The sequence below is a fragment of the Sturnira hondurensis genome, unplaced genomic scaffold (genome assembly GCF_014824575.4).
Source record: "Sturnira hondurensis isolate 20B ecotype Veracruz unplaced genomic scaffold, ASM1482457v3 Scaffold0022566, whole genome shotgun sequence".
In the NCBI taxonomy this organism is placed as follows: Eukaryota; Metazoa; Chordata; class Mammalia; order Chiroptera; family Phyllostomidae; genus Sturnira; species Sturnira hondurensis.
This window is the reverse complement of record NW_028095197.1, coordinates 8,724,668-8,749,808: the sequence shown is the minus strand read 5'-3', so window position 1 is coordinate 8,749,808 and position 25,141 is coordinate 8,724,668. Positions and strand designations below refer to the sequence as shown.

General features: G+C 43.8%; 1 protein-coding gene across 4 annotated transcripts in view; it reads right to left on the bottom strand.

Annotated features, from left to right (window-relative positions):
- The window catches only part of FRMPD1 (FERM and PDZ domain containing 1), a 122,235-nt gene that overhangs the window by 33,604 nt on the left and 63,490 nt on the right, over window positions 1-25,141 (bottom strand). For 3 of the 4 annotated variants that reach the window (XM_037035758.1, XM_037035757.1, XM_037035755.1), the window contains exon 2: window positions 6,978-7,082. In XM_037035758.1, coding sequence (XP_036891653.1) covers window positions 6,978-7,078 — 101 coding nt within the window. In that variant the 5' untranslated portion in view covers window positions 7,079-7,082. Of the gene's footprint in view, window positions 1-6,977; window positions 7,083-16,704; window positions 16,707-20,000; window positions 20,012-25,141 lie in introns of those variants that run through there. The other variant, XM_037035759.1, reaches the window with a different exon arrangement.

Below are 25,141 nucleotides of genomic sequence, written 5' to 3'. Positions count from 1 at the left end.
GTATGGCAGAAACCATGTGCTGAATTCAAAGCTGGGCATAGAGGAAGGCTTGAAAAAATGGTTAGAGAACAGAAGGAAAAGAACAAACCTTATCGCAGGGTTAAACAGAATCCATTTTGATGCCTTACAAATGGGCAGCTTATCTGATTTGGCAGTTTGGGAGGGTACCTTCTGCAACAAGGGCGGACAAGTGAGGCCCCACTGGGCGGACTAATCCCTGGACGCTATCGGGAGCTTTGGCCCGACCTCTGGATCTGACATTTTCCCCGAAGGCCACATTTCAGCTTTTGTTTGGAAAGGGATTGCCAAAGAGCATGATCAAACCATGGCTTCTCCTGACAAAAAATGTTCAATATTTGACGGAGCGCTGAAGGAAATGATCTCTGTAGCCAAATTGTCTCCCGATGCATCTTATAAATGTCAAACTGAGTGCCGGCAATCCAAAAACCTGTGTCTGCTGCCTTTGTAATGGTTTCGAGTCATAAGTCTGGAGTCGTTGCTATGGTTTTACGTTGGAACAGAAGTAAGACCTGCGGCTACACTAATGGAACTCCTGCCCGATAACCGGACGGAGCCCAAGGTAGAACCAGAAAAACACATGTTAAATTTATTATGAAAATAGTCTCATGTAGGCTAATTCTCTATTTTATGGACTATCACTTCACACTGAGCTGATCAATGACATGAAAAAGGAAAAATACCAGGTTGTGCTTTAAATATTCTTTGGCTTTTCATCTGCTGTCTGACAAAGTACGCTTTACCTCTATGTTGTAACAACAAAGAATTCACCTTTGAGTTCCAGCAGGACGTGGAGAAACTGTTCTGAATCTATGTTTAAACATCATATTATGTTGAGCGTAAGTGATTTTAAAAACTGAAGTCTGGTATCAGCTGGATTTTTAATCTAAAGTTTATCCAAAGAAACAATAATTGAGGTAGCAGCCGAGACCAGAAAGAGATCGAGGACTTTGCTGGTAGCTGTGTCAGCTTCTCGGGGCCACTCAGTGTACGAACCGTGAGTACAGGGCGAGAAGGCAAAGGCCTGCAGCTGTGAGGAGGGGAAATCGTCCCACTGTCACTTTGAAAAGGACATTCGGGAAGGGAGAGTCAGACCACGGCAGCTGTGGGCTCGCTGAGCAGGAGCGTCCAGCCTGCTCTCCTTGGTCTTTCCACTGTGGCCCACGAGTCAAAACACAACAAAAATTTGGTACTGGGAATGGTCTTTCTACATCACTAGGAGTACCAGAAAGGTCAACCAGGGCCATCCCTACAACTAGTAAACAGACGGTGGTGGTAATGAACAAATGAATCTGGAAACCAAGAGCAAGGGCTCTGACACTCTGATGCCATGAGGCATGTGTGTGCACATGCACACCTGCGTGTGTGCACGTGTGTGCAGACCTGTGTGTTCATTACTAGTGAGATTCAAGATAAGTTGAAAGAAATCATCGTACTCGGCCCTGAGGATAAAACCGAGTCCCAAGAAGAAGACATCGAGGCGCACTAAGCTCTTTGTTTCTTTACATCGTGCTCTGTAAACCCAGCAGTGCCAGACCGAGCGTGAGAACATTCAATAAGACTTATGCTGAATTGTTTTTTTTTTAAGATTTAGCCAGCCCAGAGAGAGGTCCAATTTCCCACTCCCAGACACGGGACTTCATAGATAATGAAGGAGGGACCGTAAATCAGTGAAGAAAGATCACTCACAGTCAGTGGTAAGGCAAACTGCTTTCTGCTTTGGAATAAATCAAGTGAGATCTTCATCTCATAGCCTATACTAAAATAAACTACATATTAAAGAATTAAATATAGAATACTTTAACTATGATATTGAAAATTAATTAACCTCATTTAATTATTGGGTGAGGATTTCCTAAGCTTAGAAGCAATCAAAGAAATTGCCAAGAGAGTATCATTTAGCTACACAAAAATCAAAACTTTTGCCCTGGTTGGTGTGGCTCCGTGAATTGAGTGCTGGCCTGTGAACCAAAGGGTTGCCAGTTCAAATCCCAGTCAGGGCACATGCCTGGGTTGTGGGCCAGGTCTCAGGTAGGGGGCATGTGCGAGTCAACTGCGCACTGATATTTCTCTTCCTCTCTTTTTCCCTCCCTTCCCCTCTCCCTCAAAATAAATAAATAAAATCTTTTAAAAAACCCAAAACTTTTGTGGGACACAAAAAATTGTTATAATTAAGTAGACAAGTATACTATAAACTAAGTCTTTCTCATTTCATCACTCATACAGTTAGACAGAACAGTTAAGAAGATGGCAATTAAGTTCAAAGCAAACTGCTTAAATACCAGCATATGATATTAAGTGGTCTGTATTGCACTATTTATACAGAAATTCAACACATGTCACAGAGTCCGTTGGGTAGGTCGCTACTTCTAGAAGAGCCCTGATGTTGTACATGTTATTTCTGTATTGGAATGAGAAGTTACATGATGAGAGAGCAGTGAGTCGTCTTCACCACACCTGAGTCATCTGGTATCACTAGGCACGCACCGCCCCAAGCACGCACACTCACTGAAACTGAGCACTGCCATGTGGATTTGACTAATGATTGTAAAGAGCCACTCACTGAAAATCAACTTATAGTCTAAGCAACTTTGGAAGCTGACAGTCCTCCCCAGAAAAAGCATCGTTTTAAGATGCATTATAAAGCTCCAACATTAACCCTGGTCTATAAGAGTTATCCGTTCATTTAGTGAAATTTAGAAGTGAAAATAGTTATTTTTAACTAATTTGCTCCTAGATGATTTGATCAGACTCAGAGATAAGGCTTAACATTTATGGGGGGAAACGGCTCATAAATAAAGTACAATCAGCTGAAACGATCAGCTTTTAACAGTCTGAGAAAAACAACAGGATTGCTAATAAAAGATACGTGCAGACTTAGAGGACTCCAGATGAATTTCCATGTCTTCTTTTTCTGGACTTTAGAACACATTTCAATGTACTTTCCTCATTTCTTACCTGGCTACCAGGAAACTAGGAGCCAAAGTTTGCATTCTAGTGCTAAACCCTATGTCTGATTGGTTTACAATCCAGTTATAGCATTTCTAGTCTTTTTTCTTATTAAATTTTTTATTGTTCTTCAATGACAATTGCCCCCATTTCCCCTCATTACTCTCCTCTGACCTGCCCACCCCCACCTCCTGCATTCAATCCTCATACCCCTCTGTTTATCAGATGAAATAAATTGCTACAGTTCTTAATGATTAGTAGGAATTGATTTCTTTTTTAAATATGTTTTATTGATTATGCTATTACAGTTGTCCCATTTTTTCTCCCTTTTATTCCCCTGCACCCCCTCATCAACATTCCCCTCTCCCCCTTAGTTCATGTCCATGGGTCGCACATACAAGTTCTTTGGCTTCTCTGCATTTCTAGTCTTTATTGAAATTTTTCTACATGTTTTAAAACTGTAAATAAAATTAAAAATTCCATCAAAAATTCCTTTTGGAAGAAAGAAGAGTATAAAATTTAAATATATTTTAATAAGTACTATAGTCCCTTGCTGTGGAAATTCTTAATCAATAAACATCTGTTGAACATCTATTACAGACTGCATACTCTTCCTGGGCTGAAGAGACTTGTAAAACAGAACAGTCACGGTCATTGGTCTTGCATGTGGCAGGAAGGTTGGAAAAGAGCGATATAATCAGATGGAGGAGAGAGTCGATGAACAAGTAACAGATGGATATATTATTATAAAGTACAACAAGGGGGTAAGTACTCGAGGAAACACACAGGGGCCCACTGTGCCAAAGCAGCGGGAGGAACGAGATGAGGTTGGACAGTCAGGCTGGGGCCAGATCATAAAGGGACTTGCAGCCCGTGACACAATGGCACTGAATGGCTTTGGGTGGGGTGGGACTGGGGGCAAGCGTGTGGGACGGGAGCAGTCTGGACCTTGAAAATTCCACTATGGCTTCAGGGTAGAGAATTGGGTGGAGCAGAGAAGGGGGGTGGAGAGGTGGAGGGATCGGAGCTACGTTCGAAGGTGAACTGACAGGAGATGCTGGTGGGGTGGAGGCAGAGTGTGAAGGAAAGAGAAAAATCCAGGATGACTCCCAGATTTCTTGATTAAGCAACAGAGTGGTAGGTGGTACTATTTATTCTACTCCAGGGCGACTCCAGTGATCCACCCAAACTTAGCTTTTCAATTCCTGATCATCAAGCAATCTGAGGACGCCAAGAACCCAGCCTGTACCGAAGGTGCAGAATTGGAAGTGAGAAGCAATTTAAATAAGGCTACTTGTGATTTATCCTAGAAACACAGACATTATGTCTTCCACAGACAATGCCAGGAAACTTTCCCCCTTTTTCTTCTCTTTCTCAAGCACATGGACAACAAAACTCCTTAGATGCATGGAAAGATGCTCAGCATCGTTAGCTATCAGGAAAACGCAGACCAAAACCACAATGAGACACCACTTGACACCCACCAGGATTGCTACAATCCAAAACACAGATAATACCAAGTGCTGGCAAAGATGTGGAGACATTGGAACCATCAGACTCCGCTGGCGGAAATGTAAAGTGGCACAGCTGCTGTGGAAAACAGCCTGGCAGTTCCTGAGAAGGGTACGCATTGAGTTGCCCTATGGCCCAGCTATTCCATTCTTAAACATTTACCCCAGAGAAATGAAAACATATGTTCAAACAAAGTTCTACACAAGTGTTTATAACAGTGTCATTCATAATAGCCCCAAAGTGGAAACAACTCAAGTATGCATTGGCTGATGCATGAACAAAGTAAATATTCCATAATGGAAAGATGTTTGGTAATAAAAAGGAATAAAATATTGATACATGCTATACGTGGATGAACCTTAAACACATTAGACTAAGTGAAAGAAGCCAGTCACAAAAGAGCACATATCATAGGATTCCACTTAATGGGAGATACTCAGAATGGGAGACTATAGAGACAGAAAGTATCGTATTTTTCAGAACCATAAGCTGCACCTAGGTTTCAGAGGAGGAAAATAGGAAAGAAAATTTTGAAGCACAAAATGTGGTAAAATATTTAATAACATAAATAACATAATATTTCACCAATGCAAATATAAACAGAACTGAACAGCAGCATTAATAACCATTATTCCTCCCAAATTTGAGGGGAGGAGGACAGTGTGTCTTATAGTCTGAAAAATACGGTACAAAGCTGGGGCTGGGGGCATGGCAAACCAGGAATGACTGTCAGTGGGTACAGAGTTTCTTTCTGGGGTATTGAAAATGAGAATTCTAAAAGAAAAACTCTAAAATTAGATGGTGGTGATTGCTGCACAATTCTATATATACAGTAAATATATAACTTTCTAGAGGTCAGTATTACCTTTTATTTATATTCTGTGTGAGAAGCTAGATATTAGAGAGTTCCAAGATCAAATATTTAGGCAACATCAAGTTAAAGCTATACACATCTTTTCTGCAGGAGTTCTCACAGCCTTCAATGTGCTAAAACGCACCAAGAATCACCAAGGGGGGTGGGCTTGGGAGGGACATGGGCTGCATCACTTCCCAGACACCTCTGACCATGGAACATAAGGGAGCTGCATGCCACCAGGTTTGGCAGAATCCACCTCCGGAAACAATGCAGCTAGCCGCTTTCCCATTGGCTCATCAAGTACCACTTAACCACTTGTCATCTCCTGGAGATGAGGCTGATGCTTTCCCTGCCCTCAGAGAGTTGACGATTTAGACTAAAGAAGAGGGATACACACAAATAAGTTGAACACACCAGGAGGAGCATAATGCCAGTGCTACCAATTGGGTGTGGCCCCGTGGGAGAAATGAATTCTGGCTGTGGGCTAGGGACCACTTCACGGAAAACACAGCACTTTAGCTGGACTTTGCACTGCGGGTGGGTTCTGGACATGGAGATGGGAGCCCAGGTCTCCTAAGGGGTGGAAGGGGTGCTGGGGGTGCTTATGGTAAGGGAATAATGAGCAGGTGATTTTAGCTGGCATATGATGGGAATGAAGCAGAGTAATAAGGCAAATAGCTATAAAGGACAGTGGGGTTAATGATGGAGAGCCTTGAATGTCAAGCCCAAAATGTCTAAATTCGGCCCCTCAGAAATGAAGACCCATCAAAAGGTTTCTGAGCAGGAAGAGTGGGGGGTGGCAATGCTCCGATACAAGTCACTCTCTGAGCGAGCCTTGGCTGTTCCATCTGTGAAATGGGTCCAATTCTAGCAGCCTTATCTCACTGCAGTGTGTGAGGATCAGAGCTCCGGGCCAGCCCGAGCAAGGCTTATTCTCGGCAGCCAAACAACTGTTTCCAGTTTCTTCGGAAGAATGTGTGTCTGTCTCAGAAACACCTGACATGTGATATTTCATCTGCGTGGCAGGGCCAGATGGGAAATCTGAGATGGAAAATGAAGGCTTCGAAACAGAACATATTTTAAGTTCTCTTGTAGCAGTCACATCAGATCTGTATTTGATTTCACTTTATTTTGTTTAGAATGAAATGGGGACTGCAAGGAAGGAACAGCTGCTTGAAACGAAGACAGGGAAAGAGTGTAAACAGCAGATTGTCTGACCCTCATGTCAAGTACAAAGACAAGGGGTGTGTGTGAGACAGAGCAAGAGAGAGAGTGACCGAGCATGTGTGAGTGTGAGTTCAAAAGCGTGTGTGTATTCCAGAGTGCATAAATGCACGCGCGTGTGTGAGCGTATTGGTGTATGAATGTGTTTGTCTCTGAAAATGCGAGAGTGAGTTCTGTGTGAGTGTGCTTGTGTATGCGGGCGCACGTTTGAGGGAGGCAGAGGGGAGGGTTGGAAGGGACGGAGAGGGAGGCACTTCTGCAAAACTGCTGACCTGGTTCCACTTCTCCCACCCCCTGGTGTAAGAACAAAGCAAGCGGGACACAGTGATCCCCAGGCGCTGCCAAGACTGGCGGAGCCTCCTCCCACAGGGCACCAGTCCTTCACCGACAGAAACCTCTGCCAGCCCGGGAGCCTTACCGGGCCGAGCTGTCCCGCGAGCGCCGAAGCCATCTTGCCACCATTTGCTCTATCCTGTGTGCTTTCCGTGTCTGGAATAAACTGGTCTCCAGCTCTTCCATTTACCTAAAAGCAAGAAGAGTTTCCTTAAGACGCTTGCCAAGGTATTTTGACCTTGGCAACACGACAGATCACTGTGATGCTTCCTGTATTTGCCCGTTTTAAGACATGCTAACCAAAGAGCCAGGGCTCTGCGCGCACCTGAAGTGAACGTGCACAGGTACTCGGCGCCCACAGAGCGGGCAGCTTCAGCGGCCCCCTGCGCTGAGGGGTCCCCAGTCCTGTGGCAAGCAGGTTGGCTTAGGAAATAAAATAGATAAGGTTTCTTGAACCGTGATTGTGACCCACTGTGACAGACACACCTTCCTGCATGACACTGTCCCCCCAACTGTGTGTGCACCCCGGACAGCGCAGCTCAGTTTTACCAGCAGTGGGAACTGCACACTCGGGCCTGCTCTGAGTGCTGCTGCTTTCGCTCAGTATTTTATACCTAGTTTCCAAATAAGTAATTCGTCTACATAATTTAAAACCTAGACTGTGAAAAGGATACATACAGAGCCAGTATATTGGGCACTACACTAAATTTCGTTAAGAGGTTAGATCTCATGTGAAGTGTGTTCTTACCACAATTTTTAAAAAAGTACAGTGAAAAGTCTCCCCTCTATCCTCACCTGCCTCATCCACCCGGAGCCCATACCCATGGTAATCACTGCCCTCCTTCCCGATTTATCTTCCCGGAGTTTCTTTATGCCTATACCAGCAAATACAAATACATACTTTACATTTCCTCTTTTCAACACAATACACATAGTGCATCACGCACATTGTCCTGCGCCATACTTCCTTCTCCTCAAAATATGTTATATCCACGTCTTTCCACATCAGTACAAAGAAGGCTTCTTCTTTTTGACAACTCCCAAGCGTGAGTGTATTGTAACTTAAGTAGTAGCCCTCTACTGATAGACGCTGGGGTTACTGCCAGTCTTTTGCTACTTTAAGCAATACTATAATGTAGCATTTCTGCATGCTTGCAATTCTGTATCTGGATAAGTTCCCAAATACTGAATTGCTAAGTCAAAACTTATAGGCATTTGTGCTTTGAGGGACAGATGTTGTCAGGTCACCAAGAAAAACAATCCATGTGCTTAGGATTCCAATTTCATAAAACAGTCTGTATTTATAGCTTTCTATTCTAAATTATTTCACTTTCTTAAAATACTGGTCTCATATCAGCAAATTGATTTTACAACTTAATAAATAATCACAAAATAAGATCAGATATTGGAAAACAACCATGGATACAGAGAAAGTAAGAAAAGAATAAGAGATTGTGTTGCTTAATAATACACAAAGATATCTGAAAACCTTAATGACACAGATGGTTTTCAAGGAAAATATAGAATGGTATCAGATGACCCTGAAAAAGATTTAAAAATCTAAATAGGCAATTACCATAGAAGAAAAAGTTGTTAAAGAGCTACCCACCCACCCCTGCCCAAACATTAAATTTCCCCTAATGTTATTATTTTACATAATCATTGTACCCTTGTCCAAATTAAGAAATTAACATTGATCCAATAATATTCACTATAATATAGGCTTTGTTCAGATGTTATCATTTTCCCCCACTAATGATCCTTTTATGTTCCAGGATCTACTCCAGGATAACGTTGCTTTTAGCCAACTTAGTTAATTTTTCCCCAAATGTTATTTTAGATGCTAGAGTATAAAGAAGGAAAGCTTCCAAATTATTTTTAAGCAGTCACTACAATATTGATACCAATTCTGTCAGAAACAGCATAAACCCCTCTTGTGCCAATCCCTTCTGGCCTGAAATGTTTCTGCAAAGAAATCAGCTGACAGTCTTACAGGAGCTCCCCTGTGGGTAACTAGTTGTCTTTCTCTTGCTGCTTTTAAGATGCTCTCTTTGTCTTTTACCTTTACCATTTTAATTATGGTGTATCTTGGTATGGGCCTCTTCGGGTCCATCTTGTTTGGGACTCTCTGTGCTTGTAGGTCTTTTTCCTTCACCAGGTTAGGGAAGACTTCAGCCGTAATTTCTTCAAACAGGTTCTCAATCCCTTGTGCTCTCTCTTCTCCTTCTGGTGCCCCTATTCTATGGACGTTGTTACATTTCATGTTGTCAATTATCCTCATTTTTTAAAATTCCTTTTTCTTTTTGCTGCTCGGATTGGGTGTTTTCTTCTACCTTGTCTTCCAAAATGCTGATTTGATCCTCTGCCTCATCCAACCTGTTCATTCCTTCTAGCGTATTCTTCATTTCAAATAATGCATTCATTTCTGACTGGTTCTTTTTCACGGTTCATATGCCCTTTATTATGTTAACCAACTCTTTGTTTAAGTTCTCACTGATTTCATTCATTCTTCCCCTAAGTTCCTTGAGCACCCTTATCACAAATGTTTTGAACTCTGTATCTGATAAATTGCATGCCTCCCTTTCATTTAGCTCTTTTTCTGGAGATTTCTCCTGTTCGTTCACTTGGGGAATATTTCTCTGTATCCCTACTTTGGCAGCCTCTCTGTGTTTGTTTCTGTAGATCTGCTCTGACTTCCAGTCTTGGCAGAATGGCCTTGTGTAGTGGGTCTCCTACAAGGCTACCAACTAGGATACCAAGTCCTCTGGGACCACTTCACGGAAAACACAGCGCTTTAGCTGGACTTCGCACTGCGGGTGGGACTCCATGACAGTCTCTTTGATTACCTGTGCTGCGTGCTCCAGGAATGTCCCTTGTGTGGGATATGCTGTCCTGTTATAATTAAGTCTTGGTTGCTACTGATGCATTCATTTGTGGCATCGACCCTCAGGCAGGCTGACTGTGAGGGTCAACCCTGACCACAGTGTATGAGCTGCTGTGCAGGAGCTGACCACTCAAAGCAGAATTCGCCTCAACAGGGTCTGGTGCCTGCTGAGATCTCTCTTTGGATATGCCACTTGTGCAGCTAATTGAATCCTGCTCTGATGTCAACTGGGTGTGTTATTTCTGGAACCTCTTGTGAGAGACTCTGCAGCAGACCAATGTCAGATGCTGCCTGTGACTGGCCCTAGGCAACCTGTTGGGCACTACAAAGTGAGCCACAGTTTGTGGCTCCCTCTGCTCAGTCTGGGTGTGCATGGGAAGGATCAAGCTGCATACCAAGGCTGGCTTTTCCTGGGTCCAGAGGCAGGTCAGCAAAAATCTCTAGGAACTTCGAGGTCCGCCTCTACCTGCCAGCTGCCTCTGGTGGTACTTGAGTTGCATGTGATAGGTTCTCAGTGAGTCACCAGGTCGGGGCAAGAGGTGGTAACCAGATCTATACAGGTTCAAACTTGGTGCCAGTGCTGGGTCTGAGGCCGCTCAGCAAATGTGCTAGGGTATGCCAAGTCTAGCTGCCACCTACTGGGTCCTCACATACTTCTGTGGTAGGGCAGGGTCTCAAAGGGTCATCAGAGTGACCCCAGAAGAGTTTATTAGGTGCAAACAGAACAAGATTTGGCCACATGATAGGAAGGCTCTGTATCGATCAGGTGTGTGAGGAAAACATTTCCCCTGTCTTAGAGCCACACAACTCGGTCTGTCCCAGGTTCTGCCAGGAGCCTGACCCCAGTGGGGGTGGTGGGGGTGGGGCAGGCACTGGACTGGGAGTTGGCAGAGGAGGAGGTACAGGTCAGGTTCACAGGAAAGTGGGGGGAATGGCTCCCACCCCTAAGCTACACAACTCTGTCACTGACACACCCTGAGTCTGCCCAGACCTCTACACACTAGCCCAGGCAGCTGATTCCTTAACAGGGCGGAAGCTCCACAGAGTGGAAGCTTCCCAGAGTGGGTCAAAGGGAGACCAGGGGTAGGGGTGTTGCATTCCCCCAGGCTGATGTTGTTTGGAAGCCTCAAGGTGCAGTAGACTCAGCACAGGGGGTCCCACCAGTCATCCCCTCAGCTCTCTCCCAGAGCCACAAACCCCAGCCTCTCCTCCAATGACTCTCATCTGCTCCATTCTCCCTCTGATGGAGCCCAGGATGGCCAGCTGCAAGTGAGATTTTATGTGTTGGCCCACTTTTGTCTCTAAGATTACTAAGTCTCCTTGGCAAACAGAATGCCTGCTGATCTTTACAGCCAGGTATTATATGGGCAACTCCTCCTGGCTCTGGTGCACTGGGCTGGAGACCCCATGCTTCTCAGGAGGAGCCTTTGCAGCTGAGATATTCCCCTGGAATTTCAGTTGCTACCTATGGGAGCGGGGCCAGAGCTTTTTATGTCTCCACACTTCCTACCAGTCTCAATGTGGCTTCTTCTGTACATCTTTGGTTATAAGACTTCTCTTTGGCTAGTCTTCAGTGGGTTATTCAGGTTTATTGCTCTACATTTCAGTTGTACTTCCAGTTTGGTCCTGGGAGGAGGTGAGTGTAGCTCCTTCTACCTACTCTGCCGCCATCTTGGACCTCTGTCACTACAACGTCTCTTGTGAATATCAAAGTAAGTGTCCTAAATAAAGTGCTGGTGAATAGAAGCTATCAGCAATCAATAGAGTAATGGTGGGATCTATACCAGGAGTGCACTACCCTGGGCATATAGAAATGAAAGCAGGACACCAAGCTCAGCACTTTACCTGAAGACACATTTTCCAGTCAGATGCCAGATAAATGCAAATGAATGGTTAAAAAACATAGGCTGGAACCAAAAATAAATTCGATTTAGACCAAGGGATGTGTCAGTCTAGCTTTTTTCTGCACTGAGGGGCATCAGATCTGACTACTGCCTTCAGTTCTAGGCAGCTTGCTTTTAAAAAATAGTTTATATATTTATTTTTAGAGAGAGGAGAAAGGAGGAAGAAAGAGAAGGAGAGAAACATTAACGTGTAAGGTAAACATCAATCGGTTGCATCTCACATACGCCCATTTGGAGACTGGCCCGCAACCCAGGCATGAGCCCGGACCAGGATTCAAACAGGCTACCTTGGGTTTGCAGGACGAGGCCCAATCCACTGAGCCACCCCACTCGGGGCAGCATCTTGCTTTTTTTTTTTTTTTAATTATAAAAGTAGAGACAGTAGATTTCTGGTTAAACATGGTGAATTGAAACAATGTCTTTATGTCTTCTCTTTCCTAAAATAAAATATAGTAAAAAAGTAAAAAGGGGATGAACCCATAGAATAAAGGGAACGAGAGATGACAATAGACGAGAGACGCTGACAATGTTTGGGAGACAGAAATTGTTTGGAGGAGAGGTTGCTGAGCAGAGCAAAGGAAACAGAAATCTATGTGCTTTCAGAAAGGGGTTCGAGTCTACGGCCATACCACCCTGAACGCGCCCGATCTCGTCTGATCTTGGAAGCTAAGCAGGGTCGGGCCTGGTTAGTACTTGGATGGGAGAAAGGGGTTCGAATGAAAAAATGAGCCGATTTGCCCTAAGATGGCTCAGGAATCGGAGGCAGCAGGTGCAGGAGGAAACAGGGATGAGGCATAGGGCTGAAACTATGAAAACAGATCTCTATGAGCAGCAACAGTTCACAGGCACCATCCTACTCTAGGGAACCTTGCCATGTCCGCAACCACCTCTGCCCCATTCTACTGGAAACAAGAGGCTTACTATTTGGAGAAATCAAGTAAGAGAGGCTTCAGATTTGGGGAGACTGGGCACCACAGAGGGCACAGGAATGAAAATAGAAGGATTAAGTAAAACTCTCCATACTTAGTAAGACCTCCAGTCCCTTTCTGTGCCTCATTCCCAAAATACTGGCAGCTAGAACTTTATATTTCAAAAAATAATAGACTAGAGAATCCTTTTCTGGAGAACTAAACGGCACCAGAAAAACAAAAGACCTTCAGATATTGACACTTTTGGCAACTAGGTGCCTTACCACTAAAATCTATTAGTCAATGAGCCCCACCCATTATGCAAAGCTTCCAATTACTTGTTTTTAGTGCAGTCGTCAAACTGCAGTGCTTTATCCATAATCAACATGAATGGACATTTGAGAACGGCTTGCATAATGAAAAACAGATGGAAACAAACAGAGCTCAGAAGAAACAGAGACAATGCAGGAAACAGAAGGAAAAAATTTAACCCATAATTTAGATCCTTAGGAAGATAATACCTGCCCTGGCTGGTGTAGCTCAGTGGATTGAGTGCCGACCTGTGAACCGAAGGGTCTCTGGTTCCATTTCCAGTCAGGCCACAAGCCTAGGTTGCTGGCCAGGTCCCCAGTAGGGGGTACATGAGAAGCAACCACACAGTGATGCTTCTCTCCCTCTCTCCCTCCCTTCCCTTCTCTCTAAAAATAAATAAATAAAATATTTTAAAAAGAAAGATAGCATCTTACACCCATGAAACAAGAAGAGGATTTCTTTTGGGGAAAAAAATCACAAAACATGAATAAACACTTGAATATTAAAAAAATAAGATGGTTGGAATAAAAATGCTGTTCAAAGGTTGAGAAATGTAGTCAATGAAATATCATAGAAAGAGTTACAAGAAGCCAAGCACAGGGAAAATAGAAAAATCAGAAATGCATCGTTATCAGTCCAACATTCATCCAGCCTGAAGAGAGTAAAGGAAATAGAAATAAGGGAATTGTTAAATAAATCAATACAATTTTCCTAAAAAACCTAAGTTTCTAGATTAAGAACATCTACTAACTGCCCAACGCAATGAATAAAAAAGGACCCACATCAAGATATAACACTATACAATTTTAGAAACTAGAAACAGAATATCTTTAAATCTTCCAGCAATAAAACAGGTCACATAGAAATAAATGAGACTAAAAATTACATTAGACTTCTTAACAAGAACAGTGGAAGCTTGAAGACATTGAAGCCTTATCTTCAATTTTCTGAAGGAAAATAATTTTCAGTCTAGAATTCTACACCCAGTCAAACTGCCAATCAAGTAGAGAAGACATTGTCAAACGTTCAGGTCTCAAAAATCAACCTCTCATATATCCTTTCTCAGGATGCTACTAGAGGATGCGCTCTGGCAAAACGAGGAAATAAATGAATGCAGAAATGGAATCTAGGAAAGTCAGTACTAAATACAGACCAGAGGCAAAGGGAGCACCCAGAATGACTGTAAAGAGACTTACTATGATAACGCCTGTGTTTGAGGCCTGTATTATGGACTGTACATACTGGTCCATAAAGACAGAGGTTTTAGGGGAAAAAAAAGAAGGGATAGATTATCTGATAGGCAGAATATTTCACTGAGAGGCTGTTGGAGGATATGGAAAGAATCAGCAACAAATTCATGAAAAACTAAGCAAATCAAAAATGAGAAGTTATGAAGTCCAAGAAAAACAGTAAGTTGTAAAAAATGGAAATAAAATTACAGTTCACTACTTAGCTCAGCATTAACAACATTTGAATTGCCATAATAATGTAAACATTGAAAAATGGTTTCTCAAAAACAGTGCTATAATGACATTGGGAGGATAAGGGTCGCTACTGTGTTGGTATAAAAATTAAATCCTCCACTACATAATCAATCATTAAGTAATACCTAAAACCCATAAATTAAGAAATAGCAATGCAAGAATATTTCTCAGAAATATGGAGAGAAACAAGGAGGAAATAGCTAGAAGCGTTGAAGGAGGTCGCCTCTAAGATAAGAAATTAGAGGCTGAGGAGGAATGAGGCAGGAATGGCTGATTTGTTAGAAGCTCTTAATACTATTTTAAAAACCTATTTAACTGTTTTTATCACTTTAATTTAATTTTAAAAATTGAATATATGCTTATCATAAAACATACAGGAAAAACAATGAAAATAAAATAGATAATCCTTCTTCCCTGAGTTATCAACTGTTAATTTTTCATTCTTTTTCTGTGCTTATTTATGCTTCATATCTTTATTAAAATGAGAATTACATTTCTCCCACTAAATGTGACTCTTACTTCATGAACATTATCCCACATTAATATTTAAACACTTTACATCATCACTTTAAATTGCTATGTAGCATTATTTTTTTGACTATATCATAATTTATTCAATAAATCTATCACTGGACATTTGTGCTGTTTCCAATTTTTCATTATTATAAAAGCTTTATAATGAACGTCCTTATTCATGGTAAATGGCTACTTCCCAAGTATTTTCTTAGGATAAATTCCTAGAAGTGGAATTACTGGATTTAAGCTTATGTTCATTTTTAAGAATTTGGAAAGTCTCAAATTACTTTCAAGAATGTACCAGCCTGTACTCCTGCCGGGGCAGACCCTTGTAAACACTGAACATTAGCATTTTTAAAAATTTGCTAGTATGATGGAAAATAGTACCTAATTATTGACTTAAATGTTTATATTTTGAAAAATGTAGAAGGTGTAAATATCATCCACATTCTCATAAACACTGGATATTATCTTTTCAAAATATCTTCTAATTGGATGAAAAGCAGGGTCTAATTATTTGTTTAAATATACAAACATTTTTGCAGACATAGAAAATAGGGTAAATGTCACACATAATTTTAGCCCATTAAAAATTATATAAAATAACCCTGGCTGGTGTGGCTCAGTGGACTGATCATCAGCCTGTGAACCAAAGGGTCGCAGGTTCAATTCCCAGTCAGGGCACATGCCTGGGTTGCGGGCCAGGTCCCCAGTTGGGTGCGCATGAGAGGCAACCACACATTAATGTTTCTCTCCCACTCTTTCTCCCTCTCTCCTCCTCTTTCTAAAAATAAATAAATAAAAGATAAAAATTATATAAATAAGAATCATATTTCAGGATCTAATCCAGTCCCTCAGAGATTAGCACTGTTTGGTAGGTAGTCACACTAACTTTGCCCTAAATCTGTTGATACCTACAATGTATTACGTGATATTGAAATATACAGTCCACAGCTCTGCTGGTGCGGATCACTGGATTGAGTGCCAGCCTGCAAACCAAAGGGTCACTGGTTCAATTCCCAGTCTAGGGCACGTGCATGGGTTGCAAGCCAGGTCCCCAGTTGGGTGTGCATGAGACAACCATGCAATGATGTTTCTCTCCTTCTCTTTCTCTCTTCCTTCCCCTCCCTAAAAATAAATAAATAAAAGTCTTTTAAAAAATAGATATAGTCCAGAAAAATAGAATTGTGCTGTACTCGGCAGTCTATATGTTGCATTTTCTAACCTGTGAATATATCATGGACATCTTTCCAAATTAGAGCTCATAACACTTTTGAAATTACAAGGTGGGACCCCCAAAATCCCAAAACTATCTTCTGAAGAGTGGGCCCTTGTAGTACAGGCTTCCCCAGCTAGGGAGCGTTCTGGCATCTGTATCAGTATACCAGCTGGCGTTGTTGTGAGAGGCTGCATTCAGCTTCAGTTAATTTTTTTCTTTGAAGACTCAGTGCATTCGCCCATTTCATGATGGGTGATTTAGGAGTGCACCTGCCCACACCACACTGAGTGTTCAGCAGTTTTGACTAAAAATGGCATAACCTCCATGCTCCACCCTTCCTATTCACCCAATCTCACCCCAAGTGAGTTTTTATTTTTGTTTCCCTGGATGAAAAAAGTCCTCAAAGGGAAATGCTTAGCCAATATGGAAGAGGTAACATGAAAAATGGCAGAAGCACTAAACAGCGTCAAAATCAACCAGTTCAAAAACTGTTTTGAGGTGACTCAAGTTGAAACATATAAGAATAAATACACACATTTTTATAAATAAATTCCAGGTTTTTATGGGTCCCTCCTCGTATTTGACAACTAATCATCTGAACATTTTTCATTTGCTATGACCATTTGTATTTCTTTTTTGTTACTTTTGTTTCTGGTTTTCCCTTATTTTTCTACTGGAAAGTTCACCTTCTTGTTATTGTAAAAGCTTTCTTATAATATCAATTATTCAATGTCGCTTCCCCAGGGACACAAAATGACATCATATTTCTGTGAGACTTAGTATGCAGGGTCCAGAATGAAGATTCTCGTGTCCCGACAACATGATGACTAACCACAAAGGGTAGAGAATGACCACCCAGCAAAGCCTGCAGGACATTGCTTTCAGACATCGATCGCCGAGTCAGACCCTTCGAGGGAGTGAGTCGACTGGCAATTCTCAGATGGCACTATTACCTCAGTGTGCCTTGTCTAAGCCTCACATGTTCGGCACCTTTTTAGGGGACTAAGGTGGTAAGGAGATTAAAGCCAACTCTGAAAAATCCGAGAATGTTTGTTTGACAAAGGCTTGTGTGATTGTGGTTCACAGACGGCCAAAAGGCCACCAGGTAGAGACACCATCCACATGATTCTGGGGTGCAGGCCATGATTAATGGGGGTAAGGAGACAGGGAAGGAGACTCAGCTTGGGTTAAGGCTAGACCTCTCCAGTGTTCCCAGGGAGGCAAGGGCGGAATGAGTTTTCTCAAGAGTCAGCAGGATCCTGGCCACTGAAGGCTGTCAGGTGGTGGCTGAAAAACTACCTCCGTGTGGTGGCGAAGGGACTCTGAGATGGAATGTGGGGACTAGACGACTTTGGCAGTTCCTTGCATCCGGGGGACCGGAGGTCTCTACTAGAGCTAAGAACCAGGCCAGAAGAACTTTGTTGTGTTTCGTCTCCAAGTTCAAAGACCCACATCCCCTGGAGTTTCTGCCAATCCGGAAGTAACCACAGCACTGAAGATACAAAGTCTGCGACCTCTGCGGTGTTTCAGTCTCCAAGTGACTGCAGAGTGTCCGGGATCTCAGACAGACCCTCAGGGCCTCTCTTTCCGTCGCTTTTAAAGGTCGCCAGGCTGCAATGATTACTTAGAGGGGATTGTTAGGAAACGGCTGCCAAGTACAATTTAGCTAATTGATTTCTATGAACATATATGACTGCAATTGAAAGAATTAATTTGCATTATGTATCTGGCCAGTGGGTAGGCATGCTCCCTCACTCAGGGCTCCCTGGAATGAAAAACTACATCAACCAAGCCATTAAAAAACGCTCCCTGACTCAGCGGGTCTGAGCAGGAAATCTTAAAGTCAAGGAAATGACCTGCTAATGGTTTTAGTATTAGCCTCTGAGTTGCTGAAGTAATGGAAGAAAATAGAAGCCCGGATCATCCCCAAACATTTGAATCTTTTCTACAATCCCACTGCCAAGAAGTCATCTGGACTCTAATTATTCTGTCCTTGACGGATGGACCTGTCTCATTGCTAGAAAGTTTCTTTACCGAAAGCTGAATTCCGACTCTCCGCCACCTCAGTCCTCCACGGAGGCGCTTCCCACCCCCACTCCACCACTATCCAGAATAAATCCGCTCCCTCTTTCCCACATCAGCCTTTCTGGATTTGAATGTAGCACTCTTTTTTAAAAAATTATTATGACAGTTTACTGTCAGTGTTATTTTGTATTGGTTTCCGGTGTACAGCTTAGTGGTTAGACAGTCATATACTGTACATAGTGTCCCCCTCGATATTTCCAACCCCCAACTGGCACCATGCACTGTCACCGTGATATTACTGGTTATATTCCCTGTGCTGCACTTGTGATCCCCTTGCCTATTTTGAACATAGCCATCTTGTTGTCTTCAAGTCTCCTCTGCCCCAGAATAACCATCTCTGTTCCTTCCACAGTTCTTCAAATAACAGGATCACTTTAGGTCACCCTCCTCCGGGGCACTCACCAGTCTGGCAAAATCTCACGAAGGGCAGATCGCCAAACTGAACGCACTTCTACTTATCTGAAAGTAATACGCCAGGCAAAGTCTCACAGTTTTTTGCAAATGGAAAAGACTAAGTGAGAGCTATCTTAAAAGCAAATGACAATTAAGGATATAAATCCTTCAAAGGGGATACAAGAGGTGATCATGAAAGACGTCAGGAAATAGTCCCACTACCTGAGAAATGAGAAACACCAACTGAGGCAGTAAAGGAAAGAAGAGAAACACGAGAGCCAAAACCACCTGCACGAGGTCCAAGGACACAAATCAACGGTCAACACAGAGAAAACACACACTAACAAGAAACCAAAATGCATGGCAAATACCCAGCCTTTTGGAATAGTGAGAGAACGAAAATGCCAAACTAGCATTTCTCTTAAAGTGACATAAATGAAAGTGTTAAAACCTCTTGACCACCCCTCCTGGGCTCCTGTGAGGCCAGTCTCCTCATTATCCTCAGTCTCGTAGCTGCACCACCGAGCCTCCTCCTCGATCTCTCTTTCTTCCCTCCATCATCTAGTTTGGGGCTTGGGTTCTCCGCTCCCTCCTCATCTAAATAAACAGTGTCTACTCCTCACCCAGGGTTCCCAGACTTTGCTACACGGGAGAATCGCCTGGGAAGCTTTTAACAGTCCCAGGTGGTACTCTAGACCAATTCAATGTACTTTTAGTTTGTGCTTATTGTTGACACTATTACAGATGTCCCCATCCCGTCCCCTGGCTTTGCTCCACCTCTACCTAGACTCTGCCCCCATCCCTTCCCTCTGGCCATCACCACACTGTTTCCTGCATCTGTGGGTTAGACATTTAAAGACACCCCTGACCCCAGTGATTCCAACGTTCAGCAAAGTTTGAGGACCAACCGCCTCTTTAAGATTTCTACCAAGATGTGCAGTAAGCCCTTGAGCCAGTTTTATCTAAAACGAAATTCATCATCTTTTTATTGTTCTACTCCTCAAATCCCCCCGCCAAGGTAGGACATCGCGTTGAAGGAGACTGCTTTCTCTAACTTCCCCAGTCAAAAATTTGGGAATCGTCCTAACTTTTCCTCCCGTTTCATGCTCCACACTGAGCCAGCCACCAAGTTCTACTGACTGTGCTCCCAATTGGCTTAACCTCTTACCGCCTCTCCTCTCTTGGGGGTACTTTCATTCTGTCTGAATTGCTATAATAACCTTCTAGCCAGTGTCTCTGCTTCTAGACATGCCCCCCATCAATCTACCCTCCATAGGCTGCCTAAGTGATACACCGGGCAATTCTAATCATATTACTTTTATTTGCAAAATCCTACAGTGGTTCCCCTTGATCTTTAGGATGAAGTCTGTGCTCAAGAATCACAATATTATTAACAGAACTACATTGACAATACTGCTATTTCCTACGTGCCAGGTACTGCACTAAGTAATTTACATGCATTGTCTAATTTAATGCTTATTCTAATCCTCATTTACAAAAGGGAAACTGTGGCATGAAGAAGGTAAGTATCTTGGCCACCAGCACACGGCGAGGAAGTGGCAGAAGGGGAATTTCAAATCAGATTAGCTTGCTGGTGTCTGGAGCTGGAGTGACCATTCCCTCCCACTGCCTCTCTCTCGGGCCTTGGGGTGGGAGTCAAAGCCTTTTGTGATCTGGCCCCTGCCTGTCTGTCTGTCTCATGCCCCTCACACCGTCCACTCCAGCAGAAGCAAATGAGCTAGTGTTCCCCAGACATGCCCTGAATTCTCACACCAGCGTGCCTCTGAAGACGCTTTTCCCCTGCCTGTCCACCCATCACGTCCTGCGCACACTTCGGTGCGTGCGCACGGTGGTACTCCGGACTAGCGCAGAACCCTGCTCCCCCCAGCTTGTCTTCTCTGTGAAAACAATTACAGTGATCCCTGCCCAGCTCTGCTCCAAGGTTGGTTTAAGGCTCACGCTCCATCACATTGTGACAATTATTTAAAACTGCAACGTTCTATGCAAATGTGCCCGAGAGAAACCTTTTTCTGAAGTGATGTGGGCTCAGTTATATGACCAAATTTGTCTGGGGCAAAAGCTTGGAGAATAAAAAAGTTGATTTCTGCCCTAAAAAGGAGAGAAATGCTGACACACGCTACGACATGGGTGAACCTTGGAAACGCTATACTAAGTGAAAGAAGCCAGGCCCGAAGGCCACATACTGCGTTATAGAAATGTCCACGATAGACAAATCCATATGGATAGAAAATTGATTAGTGGTTGCCGAGGGGCTCTGGGGAAGGGGAAGTGAGAGCTGACTGCTAATGGATAAGGGGTGTTTTTTGTGGAAGGGGGAAATGAGACAGTGGTGATGGTGGCACAACACAGTGAATGTAGTAAAAAACACTGAACTGTAGGCTTTGAAAGAGTGAATTTTATGGTATGTACTTTGTGTCTACAGTTTTAAAACAGGAGGTTACCTCTGGCGCCTGCTCCACCCTCTGTCCCTGCGGCAGCACCCCAGCTCCTGCAAGGAGCCAGCTTTCCTCCCACCCGGGGCCCCGGCGCCACCCCCCCCCCCCCCCCCCCCCCCCCCCCCGCCCCCGGCCCCCGTTCTCTTAGTAAAACCCAGAACGCCGGTTTCCTAAAAGTATTAAAAGCATCTGGAGGGCTGGTTAAAGCACACATTGCTGGGGCCCCAGAGTTTCTGGTTCAGCTGGTCTAGAGTGGGGCCCAAGAATTTGCATTTGTTAGAAATGCAGACTCTAGGTAACAGCTTAAGGGTGCAGAAACAGCACTGATCTAGGGGTCCGGGGCCTGGTCTGTCTCTCACTCAGCCTAGATGCATAGTCATCAGCCTCTGGCTATGTCTCTGATCCTAGCCCTGAGTTGCTCCAGCTATCTGCCCATTCCAAACATTATTTCATCACTTCCCTTCTCAAGTCCTCCGGGGCTCCCCAACCCTAAAATGCAGCCTCTTCCCACATGTCTGGCTCCACCCCCACCCCCTGCTGCTTTCCCCACTGATCAGGAAAAAGGAGGGACATGAACACACACATAACCTGTGACATGTCGCCAACTCCTCGTGACAACCCCTCATGGTGGGGCTCCATAACTCCGTTTTGAGGACAAGGAAGCTGAGGCTTGGAGAGGTTAAAGAACTTCTTCGGAGTGGCTGAGGGGACCCAAGTTCCCATCTTCCTCCTGTCTAATGATTCTCTGTTCCCGTGCTTTTCTGTCCGTCCGAACAGCCCTAGAGGGCCCCTCCTCATGTGTTTGTTCATGATCTCCCCACGGAGACGTAGTCAAACATTGTCTAACCTCCACAAGCCAGTTCAAGCTCCAGCACATCCAGGATGGGTCCCAGCAGCTCCGAAAATGCAGAACCGTCCCACTGTGCCTCACTCCTCCATTCAGCCTGGGACCTCCTGGTCTACGTTCTTGGCTTTCCTGACTTCACGTGGATTCAGATCGTTTTCTTCCCCCTAGATCGCAAACTCCTTGAGAGTAGTATCCCATTTCTTTTTTTTCCAAATTTTTAAAAATTTAATTACTTTTCAAGTACAGTTTTCTGTCTATTACTCCCATCCCATCCCACCCCCCCCCGTGCTCCCCCCTTCCTCCCATTTCCACCCTTCTCAGTTGTTGTCCATGTATCCTTTATATATGTTCCTCTAAATCCCTCCCCTATTTCCCCTGAAATTCCCACCCCTCTCCCCTCTGGTCACTGTCAGCCTGTTCTCTATTTCAGTGTCTTTGGTTATATTTTGCTTGCTTGTTTGTTTTGTTGTTTAGCTTCCTGTTAAAGGTGAGATCATATGGTATTTGTCCTTCAACACCTGGCTTATTTCACTCAGCATAATGCTTTCCAGTTCCATCCATGATGTTGCAAAAGGTAGGAGCTCCTTCTTTCTTTCTGCAGCATAAAATTCCATTGTGTATATGTACCATAGTTTTTTGATCCATTCATTTACTGACGGGCACCTAGGTTGCTTCCAACTCTTGGCTATTGTAAATTGTGCTGCTATGAACATTGGGGTGCATAGGTTCTTTGGGATTGGTGTTTTAGGGTTCTTAGGATACAATCCCAGCAGTGGAATTGCTGGGTCAAAAGGCAAGTCCAATTTTAGTTTTCTGAGAAAATTCCATACTGTTTTCCATAATGGTTGTACCAGTCTGCAATCCCACCAACAGTGGACCAGAGTCCCCTTTTCCCCAACATTTCTTTACAATCCCTGCAGGGTCTAGCAGAATGCCTTGAGCTCTGCTGACATTTGCTGAATCAAAGGTGCCAGGTTATGGATACCTGCAGTGCTATGGTAAGATCAGAACACCAGAACAGTAAGCAGCTTTAATTCTTGAATGTCTTAAGCCAAAAGAGAGAGTTATTTGAAACTATTTTAGAGGAACTAATGTTGATCGTTTGGGGTTGCCCTGGCTCATTACAGTGACCAGAGCTCAGAGAGAGATAAGGGGCTGGGGCCCCTCACCTGCATTTATTTTCTAAAACAAATTCCAATGAAGATGATACTTTATCAGAAAAAAATGACAGTTCTGAGAAAGAAAGGGGGACTTATCTATTCATATTATATTACACGATTATTTCTCAAAGCGTAGTTGCAACCAGGACCCCATGAAGGAGTTTCAGCTCCATCTGCTATACACGGGGACCCCAACCTGGTCCTTCCCTGCGACCCAGGCTCTGACACTCTGACTCCATGGGCCATTTCACTTGTGGTCATTAAAAAAGTCAAAGGCTAAATGAAATTGTTTGTTTTTCCTTTTTCAATTTGGAAGAACATTGTGTACCATCCTTGATCCCCTCTGCCTTTCCTTACTTCTCTGAGCCTCTGTCTGCAACAGGACCCCCTTGTTAATCAAAGGATGTTGAGTGCCTGAGTGGAGATATGTCATGGACCAAAGGACAACCAGTGTCTCCCAGCCGTTTCTCCTGGCTTTCAAAGCCCCTTAATCAGGTAAAGGAACTCGGGCCATCAGCATCCTCTCGTCTTGCACAAGGTGAAAAGGACTTGCAAGCGGTGGCTCATGGGAAAGCACCCAAGATCACCATTACCTCAGAGTGTCAGTGCCCAAATGACAGTTGACCTCAAACTGCCCTTATGACTTTGGCCACGTCAGCAAACTGCCACACCACCACACCTGTAATAGACATAGTCTCTGCCCGTGGATTCTATGGTACGGTGCCCCCTACTTCAGCTTCACTCTGGACAGTAATATTCATTAAATCACAGGTTTGATCATGCTGAATTCCCCCCCCCATACACGTTAAAATAAATATACAACTATTTAAACGTATCACCTAAAATCATCTTGGGTGAGGCGTGACAAAGACAAGCCTTTGGGAAACATGGGTTCAGGGGCATCATCACGCCACTCAGATTTCACATCTGCATAACAGGATTAGACATCCGTTAGGAAGGGCTTAGCCTCTTATGTGGCTCAGTACAGACAGCCTCTGCAAGGCCCTCTGGGAGCTACAGGGCAGCAGCAGGAACAGTCGGCACGAATGGGGCCAAGGCCATGCCTTTCTCTGGCTACTAATCTGAGGGCACAGGGACCCGAGGCCACTCTGAGTAGAAGACTAGAAGCTGATCACACAAGCCACCCACTTTATTAGATGGACTGTGAGCTCTAGAAAGAATGTGGGGAAGGGTTGATGCTAACAGTGATGCTACCTGCAAGGTCTCCCCTCCCCACGGCTATACTTGAAGGGGCCCCGTAAGCAGCCTCAAGGTGAATGGCAGAATGACATTGCTGGGCCAGCTGTGGCTGTTGCACCCCTCGTGTCCAGCCTAGGCAGGAACAGGGCACTGTATCGGGAGACAGAAGACCTGCAATCAGGTTCCTGTTCTGCCACCAGCCCGAGACAGGACCCAAGTCACTTCCCTTCCCTCTCTGAGTCTCAGTTTTTTCTCTGTAAAGTTAGGGGGTTAAGCATGAATGAACCTTGAAAGCATTCTGCTAAATGAGGAACCAGTCACCAAAGACCACGTATTGTAGGACTTCATTCATCTGAAGTCCAGAATAGGCAAATCTATAGTGACAGAAAGTAATCAATGCTTGATTAGGCTGGGGGAATTGAGAGATAGAGGAGACTAATATAACAGGCAAAACTGATTACCCTCACGAAGCTTACATTCTAGCGGAGGCTCTCACTAAACAAGAAACAATAAACATAATAAAGGAAATTAATTAAGAATGTAAGAAAAATGGTAAATGCTAGGAATAAAAAAGAGAGAATCAGATTATCAGTGCCATTGAACTGGAGGTCAGGGGTCAGGCTGAAGTTCATTCATTCACTTTGAGATCGTGTTATGGGTTCTCCCACTCATATCTTCAGAGGGTCCCAGAGCTCCTCTCTTTCTTTCCAGTTCTCTATGTCAAACCTCTAGTCACATGCTTAGCTGTGACCCACACCCCTGGACAAACATCATCAGGGCTCCTGTTTCCTTTTCTTCCTCTCTGAGTCAACTCCAACATCCATGCTTTCATTCAAGAAATGCTCATTGATCAGCAACAGTGTGCCAGGTACAGGGGCTGC